This window comes from Nomascus leucogenys, chromosome 1a, assembly GCF_006542625.1.
Source record: "Nomascus leucogenys isolate Asia chromosome 1a, Asia_NLE_v1, whole genome shotgun sequence".
NCBI lineage: Eukaryota > Metazoa > Chordata > Mammalia > Primates > Hylobatidae > Nomascus > Nomascus leucogenys.
In genome coordinates, this window is record NC_044381.1 from 98,096,923 (window position 1) to 98,119,140 (window position 22,218).

The following is a 22,218-nucleotide window of genomic DNA, read 5'->3' on the forward strand; positions in this document are numbered from 1 at the left end:
AGAAGGTAAGTTAGTAACAATTTTTGAATAATTTCCTCTCTCTTAGAGTTGCAGTTTGTGTCTTGAATATCTGTGGCACTACATTTTTTTTGAACTGTTGTTTAAAACTAAAGGACTAACCAAAAAAACATATCATTCCCTCAGTGGTGCAATTTAAGTTTTTCCCACTGTGAAGTTTTAGGTAAGATTAATCGGAGACCAAAATATTTGCAAACAGTAAAAATCAGGCTTGAACAATGTAAAATACTGAGCTTTAAAATTGCTCCTTGAAAATTAGTACACAGAAAACATAGAAAAAGGTAGACAATAACAAAATGTAAGAAAATAGACACATAGAAAAAAAAAACCAAGTCTCAAAGAAAAGCAACAGAAGATGCTGGTCAATATAATCCATAGGTAGGGAAGAAAAAAAATCAAAAATATTTGGTAATGTAACTTCACTGTTGCATATCTTAATATTATTCTGTTCACTGGATAATAATACATTAAGCCTAGAACAGCAGTTGTTTCAATAGATAAACAAAGGAGGAAGAATGAACAGAAGAAAGGAGACTTAATTTCATTCATAAACTATTAAAAAGCAAACAAGAAAAATAGAAACATCTGTAGAATAACTTGATAAAACCCTCAAGATGAATGCAAGTCAAGCATTTGAAGAGCACAAAAAGTACATATGCATGTATACTGGATGCATGGGAAATGACAATAAAAATGTAAAATGGATGTCAGAAAGGAAATAATATGGCTAGGCGAGGTGTGTCATGCCCTGTAATCCTAGCACTTTGGAAAGCCGAGGCAGGAGGATTTCTTGAGGCCAAGAGTTCAAAACCAACCTGGCCAACATAGGGACACCTCATCTCTATTTTTTTTAATTTAATAAAAGATAAAGAAAAGAAATAATCCTAATTCATCAGCAGTTTAAAAATAACTGAAAAATACCATGTTCATTTAAAATAAAAGCAAGTGCAATAAGCCATGGAATTTAATTTGTAACAGCCAGTAAAGAATGCATTTGCTTTTGACACTATATAGATACCAAATACCACACTTAAATTTAATGCTTGGGTACAACTAGAACCCCTCTCCAATACACCTTTTCAACTGTGTCTTTTATACCATTTTTCTAGGAGAGAACTGGGGTATGATCTGATATATGGTATACAGTGTTACCAGGCCAAAGTGTCTGGACTTTATCGGGAGGGCAAAAGGAAATGACTGAATCAGACCTGTATTCAGAAATAGCACTCTTGTTGCAGTGTGGAAAGTGAATTGAAAAGAGGGATAGAGAAAAGGAGACTGGAGAAAGTAGGCTAGTTAGGAGGCTGTTTCACCCAGCCACGTGAGATACAATGAAGGCAGAATAGCAGTAGGATAGAGAACTGGAAACAGATTACAGAAATACTAGAGAGGTGGAATTTGTACAACATGGTTACCAAAGATACTGAGGAGAGTAAGAATTGAAAATGATTCTTTGGTTTCTGGCCTGAGCTGGACAACTAAGTACACTCATTAGATGCAGTCTCCGAGTCTGGGGATATGAGAGGGAAGTCTATCAATTGGGAAACTAAATAGAGAAATGTCAGCTCAGTTTTCGAATCTGCCAATAAAAGAATAAATTTATCCTGTTACACCAAAATATCTGTGTACATAGATGTCTAAGATCACTTTTAGAGATTGTGCCAATAGAGGTAGCAGGTTTAAAAATGAATTCCAAAATAGTTCTGGATAATATACCAAAGCCTCTCAGTGCTGCTAATAATTTAGCAAATATTCTTTATCTGTCCTGCTGTATTAGTCTGTTTTCACACTGCTATAAAGAACTACCTGAAACTGGATACTTTATGGAGAACAGAGGTGTTTAATCGACTCACAGTTCCACAGGTTTAACAGGAAGCATGACTGGGAGGCCTCAGGAAACTTACAGTCACGGCAGAAGGTGAAGGGGAAGCAAGCACGTCTTACCACGGCAGAGCAGGAGAGCGAGCGAGCAAAGGGGGAAGTGCCACACACTTTTAAACAACCAGATCTCACGAGAACTCAATATTATGAGAACAGCAAGGGGGAAATCTGCCCCGATGATCCAGTCACCTCCCACCAGGCCCCTCCTCCATTTGACATGAGATTTGGGCAGGGACACAAATCCAAATCATATCATCTCCATTCTTTAAAAGGGTGCTGTGGTCTAAATGTTTGATTCCCTCAAAGTTCCTATGTTGAAACCTAATCTCCAGTAGACATTTAAGGGGTGGTGAAACGGGAAAAGCTCCCTTACCCCCCTGGCAGGGTGTACGAAGGGGGTGTGGCTGGCTTCTTCAGTTCCCCAATGCTCAAACCTCAAGGAGGAGCATGCAGACAGGCAGGCTGTGAGGCTCCGACCTCACAGCAGTGTTTAGGGGTGAATGTTCACAGCTGAGGCCCAGCGTGTGTTACAGTACGCTCTTTCACTTTAGGCACCTGTAGGCAACTTGTGTCAGCTCAATTAGACCCCCTGCCTTATCTCAAGGACAGAGGGCTTTCTGTATCCCAGGGTTTCTTGCCTTGGTGTAGGGGAAGAATCGGATCCCACGGGGGCTTGGAGAATGGGTGCAAGGTTTTATTGAGTGGAAGTTCTCAGCAGATGGATGGGGAGCCGGAAGGGAGATGGAGTGGGAAGGTGGTTTTCCCCTGGAGTCAGGCAGCTCAGCAGCCCGGGCCCTCCTCTGGCCGCCCCAACCAAACTCCGTGTCGTTCCACTGGTTGGCCTGCCAGGGTCTACTGGAGTCTCCCGGTGTGCTCTTCTGCCGGCATGCCCCTCTTGACGTCCTGCTGCTTTTGTGTTTTTCCGCCAGTGCATTCCTCTTGATGTCCAGCTGCATGCGTGTGCCTGCTAGGGTCTTGGGGTTTTTATAAGCACAGGATGGGGCTATGGTGGGCCAGGGTGGTCTTGGGAAATGCAACATTTGGGCAGGAATACCAGTCTTCACCTAGGTCTGTGGGCACAGGCCTGAGGGTGAAGCCCTAGCCAAAGACCATGCCCTTCCCTTCCTAGCACTTCTCTGCCTCCCTCCCAGATCAGTGGGGCCTTTAAGAAGTGATTAGAGCATGAGGGGTACACCCTCATGAATGGGATTAGTGCTTTTACAAAAGGTGCCTGTGGAAGCTTGTTCACCTCCCTCTTTCCAGCACGTGAAGACGCATAGAAGGTGCCACCTACAAAGCACAGAGCCATCACCACACACCAACTCTATGGTGCACCTCCAGAACTGTGAGAAATAAATTTCCATTGTTTATAAATTACCCAGTCTCGGGTATTTTGTTCTAGTAGCGCAAAAGAACTAAGACAGGGCTAAGCATTCAACAGTCTATGTAAGTAGATGATAATTTAGAAATAGATACATTATACACAAAAATGATCCCAGGTGATTGCTTTTAAATGGTAAACTAAAAGGGTATATTTGTTCATGCTTATCCCTAAATTCAGCTGTAATTGATTTAGAAGTAGAGGACAGTTTAGGGCTAAGTACCAAGACAAGAAACAATGGCACAACACTTAAGAACATAATTTAAGAGGCCAAGCAAATTAAACAGGTGTCATCATTACCATGTCTTTCCTCAATTCAAAATACGTGAACTTCGCCGGGCGCAGTGGCTCACACCTGTAATCCTAGCACTTTGGGAGGCTGAGGCAGGTGGATTGCTTGAGGTCAGGAGTTCAAGACCAGCCTGGCCAACACGGGGAAACCCTATCTCTACTAAAAATACAAAACTTAGCTGGGTGTGGTGGCAGGCGCCTATAATCCCAGCTACTCGGGAGGCTGAGGTAGGAGAATAGCTTGAATCCAGAAGGTGGAGGCTGCAGTGAGCCGAGATAGTGCCACTGCACTCCAGCCTGGGCAACAGAGCAAGACTCTGTCTTGAACAACAACAAAAAACTACACGAACTTCTATCTCTTTTTAAAAACACACTAGCCTTACAACAAAAATGAGTAACTATTGGGAGTGATAAAAAATACTCTAAAATTGATTGTGGTGATGTGGTTACATAACTTCACAAAAATACTCAAAACTATTGAATTGTGCATTTTAAGTGGGTGAAGTGTATGATGTGTGAATTGTATCTTAAAGTTGTTATTTTTTAAATGAGTAGCTTTTAAATCTAATGATTTTAAATACTCTAATATTACATTAGGCTTCTCAGGTTTTACTAGATTTCAAAATAGCCAGAAAAACAGTGAAAAGTATATTTTATTGGCATTTAGGCCTAGCATAGTTCAATTCAAATAAAATATAACAAAGCAACTTATTTAAGCTAATTGAACATAACATATAAACAATCTTTTCTTAAGTTTCTGTTTTACCATCATATGATTGTGTTCATGCAAGTACAGTCATTAAAACTGTCCTCCTAAGCATATATCATAGCACCACCTTTTATTTGCAGTACTTGATATGTAAATTTCATTGTCAAAACATATCTGGCTTTATCAATGTAAACATATTTGCTACAAGTAAACTTTAAAGGTAAAAGCGAATACTAATGAATAAATCAAAATAGAACTGAGCATCACATGATATAATTAAGCAAACATTATATAATACTGTTTCAATAAGAACCACAACTTAATACATTTCACAAAAAGGAAGGAAAAACAAAAAGTAATGTGTAAACTGCCAAAATAGTGTTAAAATACTGAAGGATATAATGTAAAATTTACCTCAGAAAAACAAGGGGAAAACAACAAAACCATGCTGTGAAAACTAAATTTGGTTTAGTAGTTACAACAGTCATTTTACTGCAACGACTTACTAAAATGCACTCCAACAAAACGATTTATTTTCTATCTTCCCTTTTAAAAAAACTATTGGGTTTAGTCACATAAGTTGGGTATTTTGTGGAAATTTCACATTTATTGTCCGCTGCGGGATTGTTACCCAAAAAAACCTTTCATCTCTAAACTATCTTTCCAAATAACCAAAAACATTATCATCATGAAAATTACCATTATAAAATCAAATAATTCCTAAACAAATCATAAAAATAAATCTGTCTTAACCTAGTAAGTACAGGAAAAGTGTACATATAAGTGCTGAAAATTACAGAAAAATATTCAATGAATAAGCAAAAATGTTCACATTTATCATTACTATTGTTTTTTCGCTTTCTGGCTAAAATTAAGGAACAAGTTTTTAAAAGGTGAGCAAGGAAATTCAGTGCCACTTTGGGTCTGTCTGCAATATACAAATGAGTTACATCTGTAGTACAAGGCAGACTCTATTTTTATTAAACATAATTAAGTTATAAAGACTTCAAATTTCTAGAACCAGTTATAACACTGTGGTAAGCAAAATAAATTTGTTCTTATTGCTCTCATTATAATTCCAGCTTAATCTACAAATGTGAACATTTTCCATATGTTGTCTCAAACCATACTGATACAAAAAATATAGAGCAATATCTGTTGGTTTCCACAGATAAATGGAAAAAGGAAAAAATGAAATTTGAATATTATTTCATCTTCTTAAGTGTCTTTAACATGTTTAGCACTTCAAGCAGCACTGGACACAGCAAGTTTCTTCAAGTGATCCATAAATACTTGTAAACTAACATCATCTGTAAGAATAGGTGCTCCAGACTCCTAGAGGAAAAAAAGATTATTTGTTATGATTAAAACATAGGGTGATATCATGGAATTTATACACAAATGTTTAAAATAGACAAGGAAATCATTTGAAATAGAACAATGTCTATGGTCCTATTAAATAAAAAGAATCTAACTGGCCTCCGTCCCTGGTTCCTGGGAGGGAGACTCTACATCCTTAGAATTCCCTGATAATAAGAGTGTTTTTATTCATAGGCTGATGGGATCACACAGGAGTTTATGCTATGAGATGAGATGAATCAGGATGGCCGCTAGTCACCACAAAGACTAACAGTGTAATTAGAGGCTTGGGGCTTTAAAAGAAAGCCTGACCTCCAGACCCTTTCTCCCTAGCATTTTAAGAGAAATCCCAGCTATAAAGAAGCAAACTCATAATATCATTTTTTACATAAACTATGCTTCTCAAGTTTTCAGGTCATTTTAATTGATTTCTATAGGTTCCAAGTAATTAACAAGAGTTAGGGAAAATTCCTATTTTCCATTTTAATAAAAACTGTGTTGACAGAATGATCTTGGTAACACAGTCCATTAACAATGAAATTTTACTTCAGCAAGAGAAGGTATTTCTAGAAGATTTTTAATCTGAATTTTAAATTTTTCTTCTTATACTCAAGTCCTTATTAATTATAAATATTCAAAGTCCAAAACAGGGAAATTAAGTAATTTCAGCAAATTAATGGCAAATGTGAGATGAGAACTTACAGCTCCTGTGATTCTAGTCTGGCATAGCCACAAATATGCCATAACCTCTCCTGAATAAAGGGAAATCAATTTTATCATATGTTTATTCAAAAGAACTTGAAAGATCTGATAATGAAGGGAGGCAATCCCTTACTGGGATTAAGGCCATAGAGTCTGCAGCCAGAATGCCTAGGCTCAAATTCTGGCTCTGCCACTTCCTACCCACATGACTGAAGAAGTTACTTAAACTATGTCTTAGTTTCCCCATGTGTAAAACAAGGATAATAAGAGGACCTATCTTACACAGGTTGTTGTAATGATTAAATGAGTTAAATTCTATAAAGCAAACAGAACAGTACCTAGTACACACAGTAACATACAACATGTTTTAGCTATTTTTATTGTTCCTCCTGTTCAAAAATCTATAACAATGAAATACTTTTCTTTATTCTATATGCATAGCTAACACAGAGAAGCACAAGTCTCAAAACTGTAACCTAAACCAGTAACAACCTCATGGCTCTTACTTTTTTCTTCCTGTAACTATGCCTGATTTTATTTTTATTTTACAATGTTTTCCATCTCAAGTCACCCAATCTCAGAGCCATTTCTCCTAGTCAAGACAAAATACATGGATTTCCTAATTTATATACCACAGAGCTCCTGCTTGAAATGATAAATACCAATGCTCAATTCGATTTTATAAAAAATTAGCAGTTAGCTGATCTCAACTTCCCAAATGGACCCTTTTTCTATTTACAATATATCCAGGATTAGGCAGAAAGGTACAAGCTTTACATTACTTAGTATATGAGGCACTACCGCAACACAGGCCTCCAGCACCATCACAGAAGTGTTGCAGTGGTGCCCTCTTACGGCCGTTCATGGATAATACTTATCATAGGGTCCTTGATTTCTGACCCCCAAAAAATCCTGTAAGCTATTAGAGTCCATTAATTTTTAGTAAAATTCTTGGTTACTGTTATTTCCCTTAAATGCAATCATCAAATTAACTTGATTAAAAATTCAGAGTCTGGAGTTAGACAGACCTTGGTTAAAATCTAGACCCTGCCACAGTTTAGCTACATGATCTTGCATAAAATACTTAATCTATATGAGCCTCAATTTTCTCTCATGAAATATAGGATTACTAGTATCCACCTTATAAAAGTTAATTAAATGAGAGTACACTAAAAGCATAGTGACTAAAACATAGTAGATTCAATTTATTAGATATTATGATTATTGAAATATTAACATCATTACTCATAAAAATCTTAAGAAAGACCTGAGCACTCTTATTTATGCCTGTAATGCCCCTACTTCCAGGCAGTAACAATTACACTTCAGAGTTTAAAATAGGTTTCCTTTCCCATGTTAAATATAAGAAGTGACTTTTTTCCACTGATAATAGTGAAAACTAATAGCTAACATTTACTGAGTATTACTGTCCATTTCAAGCACATTTTATTAAACTCTATAGACAAGGAAGTGAAAACAAAGAGAAGTCAAGTAACTTGCAGAGTCTGCATTTTCCATTACCAGCCTTCCACCCTTCCAAGATTGATTTTTATAACCTCCCCACCTTTTAGAACTTTTGGACCTGGGATTCAATTTATTTATCTATATTACAAAAACGCTTAACTCCTAGCCACCTCCACAGATTTCCAATATTCTAATCTCTGCTCTCTCCTGTCCAGATCTATTGTATTCAATATATGCTATGTTTAAGGTCCTGTGGAAAATCAAAAATGAAAATGACAGTTATTGCCTCAAGTAATTAATAATCTAACAGGAGCATGCCATAAAAAATGGAGGTGGAAAAAGGGACGACAGGACAGGGATATTACATAAATTCAATCATGCAATTGCAGGACAGTGCTATTGGTTTGAATAACTGTCCCTTCCAAAACTCATTTTGAAAATCCCCAATGTGGCAGTATAAAGGTGGGGCCTTTAAGAGGTGACTGGGTCATAAGGGTTCCGCCCTCATGAAACAATTAAAATCTATTCATGGATATTCCCAGGCGCAGTGGCTCACACCAGTAATCCCAGCACTTTGGGAGGCCGAGGTAGGCAGATCATGAGATCAGAAGATCGAGACCATCCTGGCCAACATGGTGAAACTCCGTCTCTACTACAAATACAAAAAAAATGAGCTGAGTATGGTGGTGTGCGCCTGTAGTCCCAGCTACTCGGGAGGCTGAGGCAGGAGAATCGCTTGAATCCAGGAGGCAGAGGGTGCAGCGAGTCGAGATCGCATCACTACACTCCAGCCTGGCAACAGAGCAAGACTCCGTCTCAAAAAAAAAAAAAAGAACATTATGGAAGCATGCTCTAGATATTTTTAGTAAATAAAATAGGCCCTCACCACTGCCACAAAAGTCTTTTATCAATCTTCAGTTGATTTTTGTATTCTTTAGAACTGTTTTTAATCTTTTCTAGTTTTTTTGGCCCTTAACTCCAGCATTTTTCACTCCTAAATAATCTCATATTATTGAAAAGAAACAGGCAATTATCCAAAGTGAGTTTTCACTCCACCTAAAAAACTTCTGTCTTCACCCTTCTTACCTTTTGCTTTTGCAGAAATTAAGTGTCCTGCCTCCTTACCAATGCTTAACCTCCATATACTGCTTATGATCATATTGTTTCCTGAGGATCTTAAGTATCTGTTCTTTTGTGTCTTTCCTATGCTTGGTCTCCATATAAGTTCTGTGCCCTTACCGTAATAACAATCATCTGCCTATCCTACTGCTCATCCTCAGGTTAAATTTGCAAAAGAATCATTTATACTTTCGACCTCCGCTTCTTTGCCACCCACTAATTCCTTATAAATTTATCTTCTTACTCAACCACCATACTAAAGCCGCTTACAGAAGGCCACGAAAAACCTCCAAGCACCTTTTCTCACTCTGTATCCCCCTTCAACTGTCTGCAGCATGTCAGTTTGTTACCTCCTTCTTCTTCCTTCTATAAAGTCACCTTTTATGACACACTATTCTTTTCATTCTGCCTCTCTGATAATTCACTAAACACTCCTACCACGTGCACTCCCTTGAAGTTTTTGTCTCATCTCTCCTTTACCTCTTTACTCTCTCTTCAGACAAGCATTTACTGTGACGACTTTAAGTATCACCTTTCTCATTCTTGCCCTGACCATCAAACCCAAATTGCCAACAGCCCACTCAACATGGCCATAATCAATATGGTCATCTTATTGTGGCTCAATAAGGCCTTCTAGATAGTACCTCAAACTCAGTGTCTAAACCAAACAATTTCTCTCCACTCTCCCATTTATTGACACATGTTTTCCTAGTCACTCAGGCTCAAAACCCCAAAATACCCTGTTTCCCCTCATCTGTTTTTTAAAAATTCAAGACTACATTAAAGTTGAGAGAGAAGTACAATGAACACCCATATAGCATACCTACACTGACTGACTGTTAACATTTTGCCACGTACGCTTTATGTTTCTACATTATTTTTCCTTTTTTCTTCTTTTTGTCGAATAACTTCTGGAAGTTGAAGCCATCATGATATTTTATCCCTAAATACTTCAGGATGTATCTCCTAAGATCAAGAAGAATCTCCTACATAACCACACCATTATCACCCTCAAGAAATTTAATAATTCTGTACTAGTTATCTGATATATGATCTATATTCAAATCTCACAAATTATCCCAATTATGTTCTTTATAGCTATTCTCTCCCTCTAATCCAGGATCCAATCAGAATTCAGATTTTATGCATAGTTGCCATGCCCTGGAATAATTACTTTCCTGCAACTTCTAATCAAGTCCTATTGAGTCTACTTTTGAAATATCTCCCAACTCTATTCCTTTCACTATCTTGCCTTTACTCCCTCTCACTTGGATTATTTTCATAAATATACTTTCAACCTACAGACTGCTTCCATTTAATCTTAAGATTCAACTACACTAAGACTCAAATCTGCCCCTCTGTCCACCTTCAATGACTCTCCATTACTTACCAGATAAATACTCAACTTCTCACTCCTCAACCTGACATTCAAGATCCTCCACAATTTAGTTGTACAACACATTTCCGTTTTATGTTCTTCTAGTCAGCTCTACATGTAGTCTTTTATCTTAGCCCATACTATTCTCTACCTAGATTTCCCTTCCTCATGCAATTTCCAATTACTGAAATAACCATTCCTTAAATGAAATGTTTCTTTTTTCTGAGCTCTCTTCCGATTACACACCCTCTTCCTGCTACCACCATGTGACCTCTTTCCATCTTCCTCTTCTAACCTTTGTAATACTTTATAGCTTTTTAAGACCAAATATCCCATTCTGCCTTCTAATTTACTTAGGTATGTATGTTATCTCTAATATTAGACTACAAGCTCTTCAAAGGCGTGGGTAATAACTGCACCCTAAAGAGCCAATACAAAGTCCTAAACATACTGGATACTCAATAAATGTTGATATGTTATACCAAGAGGTTAATACTTTTTTTTTTTAAGAGATGGAGTCTTGCTATGTTGCCCAGGCTGGTCTCAAACTCCTGGCCTCAAGTGATCCTCCTGCCTCAGCATCTTGAGCAGCTGGGATTACAGGCATGAGCCACCACACCCAGCAGGACTTTTACCAAATTAAACTATATCAGTAATGATTTGCAGGGTTCCTGCCCCTCCTGCTCTACTACGATCCCTGGCCTCTCTTGGCTTATTGTGGCCTTTTGTGGTTCACAACCTAGCATTAAACTTGAGTCACCACTTCCTATCTTACACACTTTATTGCTTTTTGTCTCAAGGGTATAGTGCTAAACTTGGAATCTATTTGATAGGATCACTTTTTTCCTATGGTGTCACCAAATATTAATTCTGTTTTCTACTCTCATTTTTATATTACTTTTCCAATAGAAATCATTACTAAATACACAGGAAAAAAATGTAGCTTTCACTAAAATAACAAATAATAAATACACAAAGAAATAATTTCCAAGACCTGCTATTTAAACTTACCTGCCCCCAGGCATACATATTATTATGAGTCTGTGAAGGGTTGACTTTTGAAAGGAGGAAACGGGCCTTGAAAGCAAAGAAGAAATAACATTATCCATCAAAAATGGTTTCGGTCAATATCAGCTGAATAATTATATCATGCAAAATCAGTTTTATTTAGTATATGTTGGTAAAATTAATTTTATTAATTTTTAGAAGATTAAACTTTGAAATGTATAGGTCACTATATGTTACAAATAAATAATAAATGCACCTCTTCTCTCCAAATCACACATCCAAAATAACAAATACATTGTTGAGTCCAAAACTCAGCATATAAAAATTATGTGTGCAACAATTATGACAAGGTTAGTGTAAAATTACTAAACACTCGGTCAGAAGCTCAAAATCCCAAATAATGATAAAAACAAAAGCCATGAAAATCTGTATGTTCTTTTGCTTGAAATAATGACCCTTAAGCTTTCTTAAACCACAGGTGATTCTATGAGACAAGTGATACAACATTTCATCCTTCTACCCACTATGGCTTATCATCATGAAAATAATAACCAGAATAAAAGAGGAAAATGGTAATACACATAGTGAGACATCAATGAAAGAACCAGTAAGATTTTTAATTCATAATGGAAGCACATAGACAGTAACATCTTTCAAAATTTAGTATCATACAAAATCTTTTTCTACTCTCTAAGGAATCAGTTTAACCTAACAGTGAAGAGCACTGGCCCTGGAGTACCAGGACTCAAATCCCACTCCTGTATTTACTGTGTTACCTTGGCCATAAGTAACCTAGATCTCAGTTTTATTATCTGTTAAATGAAAATAACACTAGAATTCTTATGAGGATCAAATAAGATAAGGCATGCAGAAGTACTTTGCAAATTCTCAATATGAAATAACTAATATAAATACAGTAAAACTAATAGTAATTATCATTTCTGAGTAACAGTTACTGATATTTGCTACCTATTTTATAATACTGTACTAGGCACTAGGGAATACAAAGCATAGTCCCTGCCTTCAAAGAGCATGTAAAACAAATTAATAGCAACTTATAATTAATTATAACTCTTATAAGAATTACAAAAGAGAAGTAAGAAGTATTTTATGAGAGTATGTTAAGGAACCTAACTTAGCCTTCTGAAGGTCTCAAAGCAACTGTGTATGTATGTATATGTATCTAATGTATATGTATCCTCAAAATCCTAAAAACCACAAAACCTTTTCATAACACCACAGTGTTTTCCTATTACATAAAATTTTATTTTCTAGAAAATTGGAATGATAGAATGAAGACAATGAAAAAATGTAAGTTACCACAAATGTCATATTCATAGACTTTAACAGTAAATAAACGGCTTTAAGAAAAGTATATTACTTTCCAAGCTGCTCACATTTTCTTGTTCAACCAAAGCTAGTATACCACCACAATGCCATCCTGGCCCTGTTCAGGAAGCTAGGCTAGAGACAGAAGATGATGGAAAGTGCCAGGTTTAGGCAACTAGTCAATAATCTTACTGCTTTGCTCTCAAAAGCTAATGCAAAAAGTAAGCACCGATACCTTCCCCTCCTATCTCCTTACCTTTCTGTCTGCTTTATGAAGCAATCTATTAAAATCAGAAGGCAAGTAGGTACACCTCACTGCAAACCTAACAACAAACAAACACACAAACAAATTAACACTACTTACCTGGCTGCCTCCATGTTCAGTGTCAATGTATCTTGGCATTGGAAATCTGGAGTGAAGAATTTCCTGTGCATCATCCACTGGGGCTTGCAGAAGGTGGCGGAAATTTTCATATTCAGGCATGTCCTGGTATCCTGACTTCCGCCACTGTGCTATGGTCTGATTTTAAAACAATTAAAGAAATTACTTTAAATTTCTTGCCCATCCAAACATCTTGAGATTTTTCCAAAGAAAATAATCTTTAGAAACTAAAAAAATTATAAACCATTATTCCATTTATCTCAATTTTTTAGAAGTTACAATTTCAGTGAGAAAATATTCTTAATAAATGTAAAATTAGAATATTTCTTCTCCTTTAAAAGTAAAATGAAAGAATACTTACATAAGTCAGAAAATTTTTAAAACATTATGCTTATCAAATGAATGTTAGCTAAAAGCTATCTACCTAAGCTTATGATATGTGAAAGCAATTGAATCAATCCATAGGTAAGTAGCTCTAAAAACCATGTAATTAAATCATCTAAAAACTTATGTGTGGATTATTTTCTAAGTTAGCTGAATCAGTCAACACATTCTTTTATAGCTTTATACCTCTGTATAAAACAATCATGTGCATTTCTGATTTCTCCTTTAACAAGCTACTTGAAAAAGTAAAAATCACCATAAAACAAACAAAAAGCAAAAAAAAAAAAAAAAGCCCTGTCAGTATTAAAGGTTTGTTTTTTTTTTAACAAAGGCAAGAAGTTAAAACAGGTATTGTTCTTAACAAGTAAAGGCCATTAGAAACTGGTATCAATTAAAAATAATTTACAATAATAATAATTAAATATTTTAAAAGTCCTGGGTAGGTCGGGCGTGATGGCTCATGCCTATAATCCCAGCACTTCGGGAGGCCAAGGCAGGCGGATCACCTGAGGTCAGGAGTTTGAGACCAGCCTGGCCAACATGGTGAAAACGTGTCTCTACTAAAATGCAGAAATTAACTGGGCGTGGTGGCGTGCGCCTGTAATCCCAGCTACCCAGGAGACTGAGGCAGGAGAATCGCTGGAACCTGGGAGGCAGAGGCTGCAGTGAGCCAAGATAGCGCCACTGCACTCCAGCCTGGGCGAAAGAGCAAGACTGAGTCTTAAAAAAAAAAAAAAAAAAAAGTCCTGGGTAGTACTACTTCAAAGAATATTTTGAGTAATGTCTTTACTATTACAGTACAAATCTTTTTTAAAAACTTTTTTATAGAGACGGGTCTCACTATGATGCCCAGGTTAGTCCTGAACTCTTGGGCTCAAGTAATCCTCCTGCCTTGGCTTCCCAAAGTGCTGTAATTAGAGGCGTGAGCCACCATACCCAGCCACAGTGCAAATCTAAAATCATTTACAATCAAAGCAACTGAAAAAATAAATCTGCAGAAGTTACTAAAACATTAGACTGTAAGTCTGAGAGCAGATCTGTGAAAAAAGAACACATCTATATCTTCCAAAGAATCCAGAGGAAGCACTTAACAATCGGCTGAATGAGTAACTGCAGGAATGAATCAAGGTCTGCTAAATACCTGGATTAAAGTTTAATAGCTACTAAAATCTTCTGCTCTCTGTAATCATTTACCATTCCAATTAAGCCAAGTTACAAATTTTAATTCAAGTATGCTTTAAATGAGTTTTCAAGATCATGTAGAACACTTAATAATAACTTATAATGATTGCACAACATAAAAGGAAAGCCTGCCCACTGACAAAGGCTGACTTTTCCCCTCTTAATGTTTTCAGGTAAAACCCAGAAGTGCCATTTGTCTATGTACAGTCAGTGTTCTTACTTTCACAGCACTATGCTTTGTGCAAAATCCAATTGTGTGTGGACAAATTAATAAAATAATCACATATGGGTCAACTGCAATCGAAGCCTAAAACCTTATAGTAGGCAGCATCATGTTTTACTATTTTATAAAAATGGAAATCAAAGTTTATCATAGATGAAACACTAGCCATACAATAAGACGTAAGAAAACCTTTCCAAGTAAAAAGACTTTACATGCATAGCTTTAAATGCTATTGAAATCTTACCTCACCATGATAAATCAAAATCTGGAAGAATGTGTCCATGAGAAGAATACGATCTGCAAGAATGCTACTGCTATCAAGAAGAACCGGCTAACATAAAGAAAACAATGAGAAATGAGGAAAAAGGAAAAATAAACTACTTAATAATATAAGATAGATGTTTCCAGGTTATTTTCCAAGTTTCTTTTATTTATTTATTTATTTTTTTGGAGAAGGGTCTTGCTCTGTCACCTAGGCTGGTGTGCAGTGGCACGATCTCAGCTCACTGCAGCCTCAAACTCCCAGGCTCCAGCAATCCTCCCAGCTCAGACCCCCGAGTAGCTGGGACTACAGGTGTGTAACACCATGTCCAGCTAATTTTTTCATTTTTTTTTTGTAGAGATGGGGTCTCACTATGCTTCCTAGGCTGGTCTCAAATTCCTGGGCTGAAGTGATCCTCCTGCCTCAGCCTCCCAACGGCTGAGATTACAGGCTCAGCACGAACTTTGAAATTTAGGCCACCACACATGGCCTAAATTTGAAATTTATATTTTATTACTTAAAATCCCTTGCTATTATGAATTCTTACAGTATATTTTAATTTTTTAAGGAATCCCTTTAAGCTGAGGTGACAAACAATTTAAAACTAGAGTCAAGTCAAGAAGAATTCATGGATAACTCCTAAGCGTAAATGGGGAAAGGCCTGGGATAGAGCGACTTCGGGGCACATGGGAAAATAGTTCCGCATATGAAATGAAAGGGAGTGGCCTGGGATAGAGCGAATTCGGAGCACATGGGAAAATAGTTCTGCATATGAAATGAAAGGGGAAAGGCCTGGGATAGAGCGAATTCGGAGCACATGGGAAAATAGTTCTGCATATGAAATGAAAGGGGAAAGGCCTGGGATAGAGCGAATTCGAAGCACATGGGAAAATAGTTCTGCATATGAAATGAAAGGGAGTGGCCTGGGATAGAGCAAATTCGGAGCACATGGGAAAATAGCTCTGCATATGAAATGAAAGGGGAAAGGCCTGGGATAGAGCAAATTCGGAGCACATGGGAAAATAGTTCTGCATATGAAATGAAAGGGAGTGCCCTGAATTGATGACATAAACTTCGGTGTCACATGCACAAAGATGGTAATTAAAGCAATGGGATTAGACTATATCACTGAGAGGGAAGACAGGGAAAGCCAGAAGATTGATCCCTTAAGCATGTCAACACTTAAGAGGTCTGAAAGAGAAAAGCTAGCAAAAGACGGAGAAAGAATGGTGAGTGAGTAAGGAAAACCAGGAAGGTATAGTAGGTGTCACAGAAGCCTAGGGCAAAAGGTTTTCAAGAGCTGAGTACTAGTGAGGACTAGGTAAATACTGTTGAGAGCTCTGGTGAGATGTAGGACATTGGTGGTCTTTATAAGAGCCATTTCAATATAATGTTAGGGACAAAAGTCTTACTTACATAGGTTGAGAAGACAATGTGAGGCGAAAAAGTATAAACAACAAATAACTTTTTTGAGTTCAATTCTCACCAGGAGCAGAGAAATGGGGTGGCAGTTAGAGAAAGCATGGGTCATGGTGGGGGTGTTTTGTCCGTTTGTTATAAACATGAGTGTTGTTATGGTTTCTATGTTAATTAATAAGAATGATCCAGATGGACAGAAAGTAATTATATAGAACAGAAAGAAGATGACTCCAAAAGCGAAACCCTAAGAAAGTGAAGCTGATAAGATTCATGGATTAAATGAAAAGGTTGAAATTTAATAGGAGCAGGCACTAGGGATAGTGGGATTCCAATTTTCTTCTAAACACCATTCTACATTTTTCAGATGTCTACAATGTCCGTTCTTACTCAGAAGAAAAAAAAGTTACTTCTAAAATATTCCTGATTCAAAGAATACAAGGCCAAAATAGATATAGCCAAACCAACATGTTAAAAATATATTTTTCCTAGAAAAATAGAAACTATTTGACCAATTACAAAAAAAAATTGTAACGAAATAAAATATTTTACCCATTATTTTACAAAACTGAATAATAGCATCATGAGGGATCATTAATCAATAGATATTGTAAATATTCTCTTTATAGTGACCTTACTAAAGTATTTTCAAATACAGTAACTACACACTTTTAAGTAGTAAAACAGACCATTTTAACTACAGAATGGAAAAATGGTTCATTTGGTAACAGGTTAAAATAAGTGGGACAGTCTGCTAAGAAGGTTAAATGGATAACTTTATCAATCTTCTAAGCATATGTCTTTATAATCAACTATTTTTTTATGTTCTCAAAAAAACAAAGGAAAATGAGATTAAAACAAGAGACTTTGTTTAGACAGAATGCCATAACTGTCACAGACACTAAACTCTGGAATAAGCTACAGTCTACAAACCATAATCACTTCTGGACATTGTTAAAGACATAAAGAATAATCATATGCTTTGGAGGATTTGATTAACCAAGTGGCTGGACAAAATGATCTTAAAGTCTCTTCCATCTCCTTTAAAAAAAAAATTTAACAACCTTCTAATATAGCCTACATGGTATCTAGCATATAGTAAACATTCATAAATATTTTAAGTGAATACATAAATAGGTTGAGATGTCCATTCTTTTAGTTAAATTCTTATATTTAGTAACTATATGTATTTTTTTAGTTATTTTCACTTTTTTCATGCCACACATTGCAGTAACAATACCAATTTATTTTTTTCTGTCCCTCTTACCTCTGGTGGTCCACTAAAAGAATATGCATACAGGATAGGCTGAATCATAATTAGAGACTGAGTCAGATCTTGACGCATAAAATGGTGACGATAATATGAACTCTCATCAGGACTATTGTTAAAAACTTGCAGGAAAGAAGATCTTCTTAAATGAAACATAAACTGTAAGATAAACATGTGAGATAGTTGTTACTGATTTTAATATTACAACAGGTGTTTACTATTAGCAAAAACATTTGATTACAAACTATTAACAACATAACAAAACATGTTATTATAACATGTTTCCCTCAGAAAGGAATCCTATTCACAAAATTTATCAGCTGCCTAAAAATAAAATTCTACAAGAAAAAAAATTTTTTAAGTTGAAGTAAGAAAAGGATGGCCGGGCATGGTGGCTCACACCTGTAATCCCAACACTCCGGGATGGCTTGAGGCCCAGGAGTTGGAGACCAGTCTAGGCAGCATAACAAGACTTTGTATTTAAAAGGAAAAAAATCAAAAAGACAAAAACCCCTTGTGCAAATCTAAGTTATTCAGAGGCTGATGCCAGGTAGTAAACTATGACCATTCTTTGTTTTTAATCCTCACTCCTCTGACCATATCTTTGGGCTTTTTTATTACTACTCATTACCAACACCGAAGATTCTAAGAAGACATAAAAATAAATTACAGATTTTCTACTTTTTATATGGCTGATAGGATTTGGCTATGTCCCCACCCAAATCTCACCTTGAATTGTCAATTCAAGTTTACTTGTCAAGGCAGCGCAAGGTGGAGAGAACTGAATCATGTCAGGGGGCAGTTTCCCCCATACTGTTCTCGTGGTAGTAAGTCTCAGGAGATCTGATGGTTTTATAAATGGGAGTTCCCCTGCACATGCTCTCTTGCCTGCTGCCACGTAAGATGTGTCTTGCTTCCCCTTCGCTTTCCGCCATGATTCTGAGTCCTCCCCAGCCATGTGGAACTGTGAGTCAATTAAGCCTCTTGGCTGGGCATGGTGGCTCATGCTTGTAATCCTAGCACTCTGGGAGGCCGAAGCAGGTGGATCACCCGAGGCTGGGAGTTCAAGACCAGCCTGGCCAACATGGTGAAACCCCGTCTCTACTAAAAATACAAAAAATGATTAGCCAGGTGTGGTGGCATGCACTTGTAATCTCAGCTACTCGGGAGGCTGAGGCACAAGAATTGCTTGAACCAAGGAGGCAGAGGCTGCAGTGAGCTGAGATCGTGTCACTGCACTCCAGCCTGGGTGACAGAGTGAGGCTCTGTCTCAAAAATAAATAAAGAAATAAACAAACCTCTTTCCCTTATAAATTACCCAGTCCTGGGTATGTCTGTTAGCAACATGAGAACTAATACCGTGACTTAAAAATTGTACTGGGAAGGGTCTACACTGGTTTAAAAAAAGAAACCACATATATACCCATATAATTTCTTAATATTTAATGTTTTCCCTATACCTAAGAAACATTCTCCAGATTTTGTTTCACCGCTTCTTTCTCCTTTCACTTTCTTCCCCTCCACCTACTCCTCACATGAAAGAAATCAAAAAGAGAGAGAGTTAGGCCTGAATAATGGACAGTTACACTGGGTCTTCGCTAAACTGATTTGGATCAGCCAGAAAGTATTCCCACTTGCCTTTAGTCACTTCTCTTAAATTCCTCCAACCCTCAGGTCTTCAGCACCTATATGTTGCTCCTGCCTGGGACTCACTCAGCAGCTTTCTCCCAACATGTCATTCACTGAAATTCTGATTCCTATTCTGTTTTCAGGATCCATAATTCATTGAGAGGCTCTTGCATCCCTTACTACTTCAGTCATTCTTGTTTACTCACAGAAATGACCAATTGGTAAACGTTAGGTAATATTTTGGGGATGAAGACTTCCCTTAAATTTGGTCTATGCCATCTTTTAGAAGATTATCAGACTTTGAAAACCCAAGACAAAACGTATTCCAGGGTCCTCTGCTTCCTATTTCCAGGAAAGGGAGAAAGATGAAAATGTCCAGATCTCTCTGAAGATCTAAAAGCCCAACAAGAAGCCTTGAGGCAGGGAGAGAAGAGAAAAAAAAGTGTGCAGAATTTAGTCAAATACTTAGGCTGATGTCCTCAATCACTTTCCTATTAGTTTCTGCTACAAAAATGACAAAACAAAGAATGTTACATGCCTTAAGACAAACAGACCTTGCCTTTTCCTGGTTCTCCAAGATCTCACCAGAGGTTTTAGGGAAGTCTCTCCTCTGTAAGCATGGAGTTTCTGGGTTATAGAGCAATCAAAAATAAAGGATCCTCAAAACAAAAAAACAAAAAAACAAAAAACAGCAGCTCTGAAAAAGAAAGCTGATGCTTTATACAAAGTTCTCATGGGCAAAAATATGAATTTCCACATCTCAATATTAATCATCCTTCCAAGTTAAGCTAAAAGGCCGCCTCCTCCTTCAAAAGATATATAAAATCATCCATTTGGAAGGACTCCTTTAAGTTTCCTTTAAATTCTGTATGTTTCTCACTTTCTCTTCTGTGTTGTTTATGTGTATTTCACATCTCACCCTTTAGACTAAAAGCTCCTTGTAAGAGGGATCCATGTCAGTCACCAGTATCCTCCTAAAGTTCCTTGCACATAGCACTCTAAACACACAGACTTAAAAATATCTATCAAATCAACACGAGGATGGAGGGATAGATTCTACTGCTCGAGGTGGAAAATATTCTGTAAGGTAAATCAAATAGGTTTATTTTCTATTTATCCGGTGTGGCCCCATAAAATTGTTCTCAGGTGATGATACTATACTGCAAGACTAGCTAACTGGTAAAATGACCTCAGATGAAGTCCTTCTGGTACCACTATAATTAGGTCCCCCTACGTCAAATGGAAAACCAACCAGCCTTACATCTAATTCTACCCACTGCAGGGTTCCAGTGTAAGTCTCTATTCACCACAAATAAATGACTATCTGCAAGGCCAATATAAAAATACTATATACTTTTTATCAACTACTCATAGCACAGTATTAATTTCTTAGCTATCCCAAAACTTACCTAACAAAAAGAATAACCCAATAAAATAGGTACTATAAAAAGAGCAATAAAAAAAGGAAAAATGAGGCTCAATGCTACTGGCCGCACAAGAAAAGAATATGGGTCTGGCTGGATGTGGCAATCTTAGCACTTTGGGAGGCCAAGGCAGAAGGACTGCTTGAGGCTAAGAGTTCAAGACCAGCCTGGGCAACATAGCAGGAAACCATCCCTACCAAAAAAAAAAAAAAAAATTAGCTGGGCATGGTGGTACACACCTGTAGTCCTAGCTACTCAGGAGGCTGACTAAGCCCCGGAGTTCCAGGTTACAGTGAGCTATGATGGAGCCACTACACTTTAGCATGGGTGACACAGTGAGAGCCTGTCTCTAAAAAAGAAAAAAAAAAAAAAAAAAAAAAGAATATGGACCTTTTACCTACTTACCTGTGGATAAAGGGAGAAAGTTTCTGAAAATCTGAAGGAACTTGGGTCATCTTTATGATATTCTCCAAATTTCTGACACTAAATAAAATAAAATGTGTTAGTAATTTAATTCTTGGAATAAGAGCTAACACTGTTGCCTATAAATATTCTATTTACAAGAAGTTACCAATCATCAGGAAGCAGATACTTGATAAAGAATAAAATTATAATATTACTTATAGACTTACCAAGATACAAAATCAAAGAAAAAACATCTAAATTTCCGAAACAAACACCACATTGCCCCAATGTAATTAATAACTCACCTTAAAATATTTGGATATTTTTTAACTAAGTGTCTCTTGCAACAAATAAAGAGCTCTTAGATAACAACAAAAAAGCTCAACATGTGCCCTGAAACACCAAAAAGGCTGGCACAGTGACTGACGCCTGTAATTCCAGCACTTTGGGAGGCCAAAGTGGGAAGATAGTGCCTAGGAGTTTGAGACCAGCCTGAACAATATAGCAAGACAACCATCTCTATTAAAAAAAAAAAAAAATTTTGGCCGGGCGCAGTGGCTCACACCTGTAATCCCAGCACTTTGGGAGGCCGAGGCGGGCGGATCACAAGGTCAGGAGTTCAAGACCAGCCTGGCCAACATGGTGAAACCCCATCTCTACTAAAAATACAAAAATAAGCCAGGCATGGTGGTGTGCGCCTGTAATCCCAGCTACTTGGGAGGCTGAGGCAAAAGAATTGCTTGAATCCCAGAGGCAGAGGTTGCAGTGAGCTGAGATCGCACCACTGGACTCCAGCCTGGGTGGTAGAGCAAGACTCTGTCTCCAAAAAAAAAAAAAAAAAAAAGTTTTGAACCAAGTGTGCTGAGTCATGCCTATAATCCAAGTATTTGGGAGGCCAACACAGGAGGATCACTTGAGCCCAGGAGTTTGAGACCAGCTTGGGCAACAAAAAATTTTAAAAATTAGCCAGGCATGGTTGCACGTGACTATAGTCCCAGCTAC

General features: G+C 37.2%; 1 protein-coding gene across 2 annotated transcripts in view; it reads right to left on the minus strand.

The window, feature by feature from the left end:
* Positions 1-4,206: 4,206 nt before the first annotated feature.
* The window catches only part of SEC23A (Sec23 homolog A, coat complex II component), a 73,091-nt gene continuing 55,079 nt past the window's right edge, over positions 4,207-22,218 (minus strand). For both annotated transcript variants that reach the window (XM_030813757.1, XM_030813758.1), the window contains exons 15-20: positions 21,217-21,294; positions 17,756-17,917; positions 15,055-15,141; positions 13,004-13,159; positions 11,314-11,379; positions 4,207-5,615 (exon numbers count right to left, since the gene is read on the minus strand). In XM_030813757.1, coding sequence (XP_030669617.1) covers positions 5,526-5,615; positions 11,314-11,379; positions 13,004-13,159; positions 15,055-15,141; positions 17,756-17,917; positions 21,217-21,294 — 639 coding nt within the window. In that variant the 3' untranslated portion in view covers positions 4,207-5,525. The remainder of the gene's footprint in view (positions 5,616-11,313; positions 11,380-13,003; positions 13,160-15,054; positions 15,142-17,755; positions 17,918-21,216; positions 21,295-22,218) is intronic.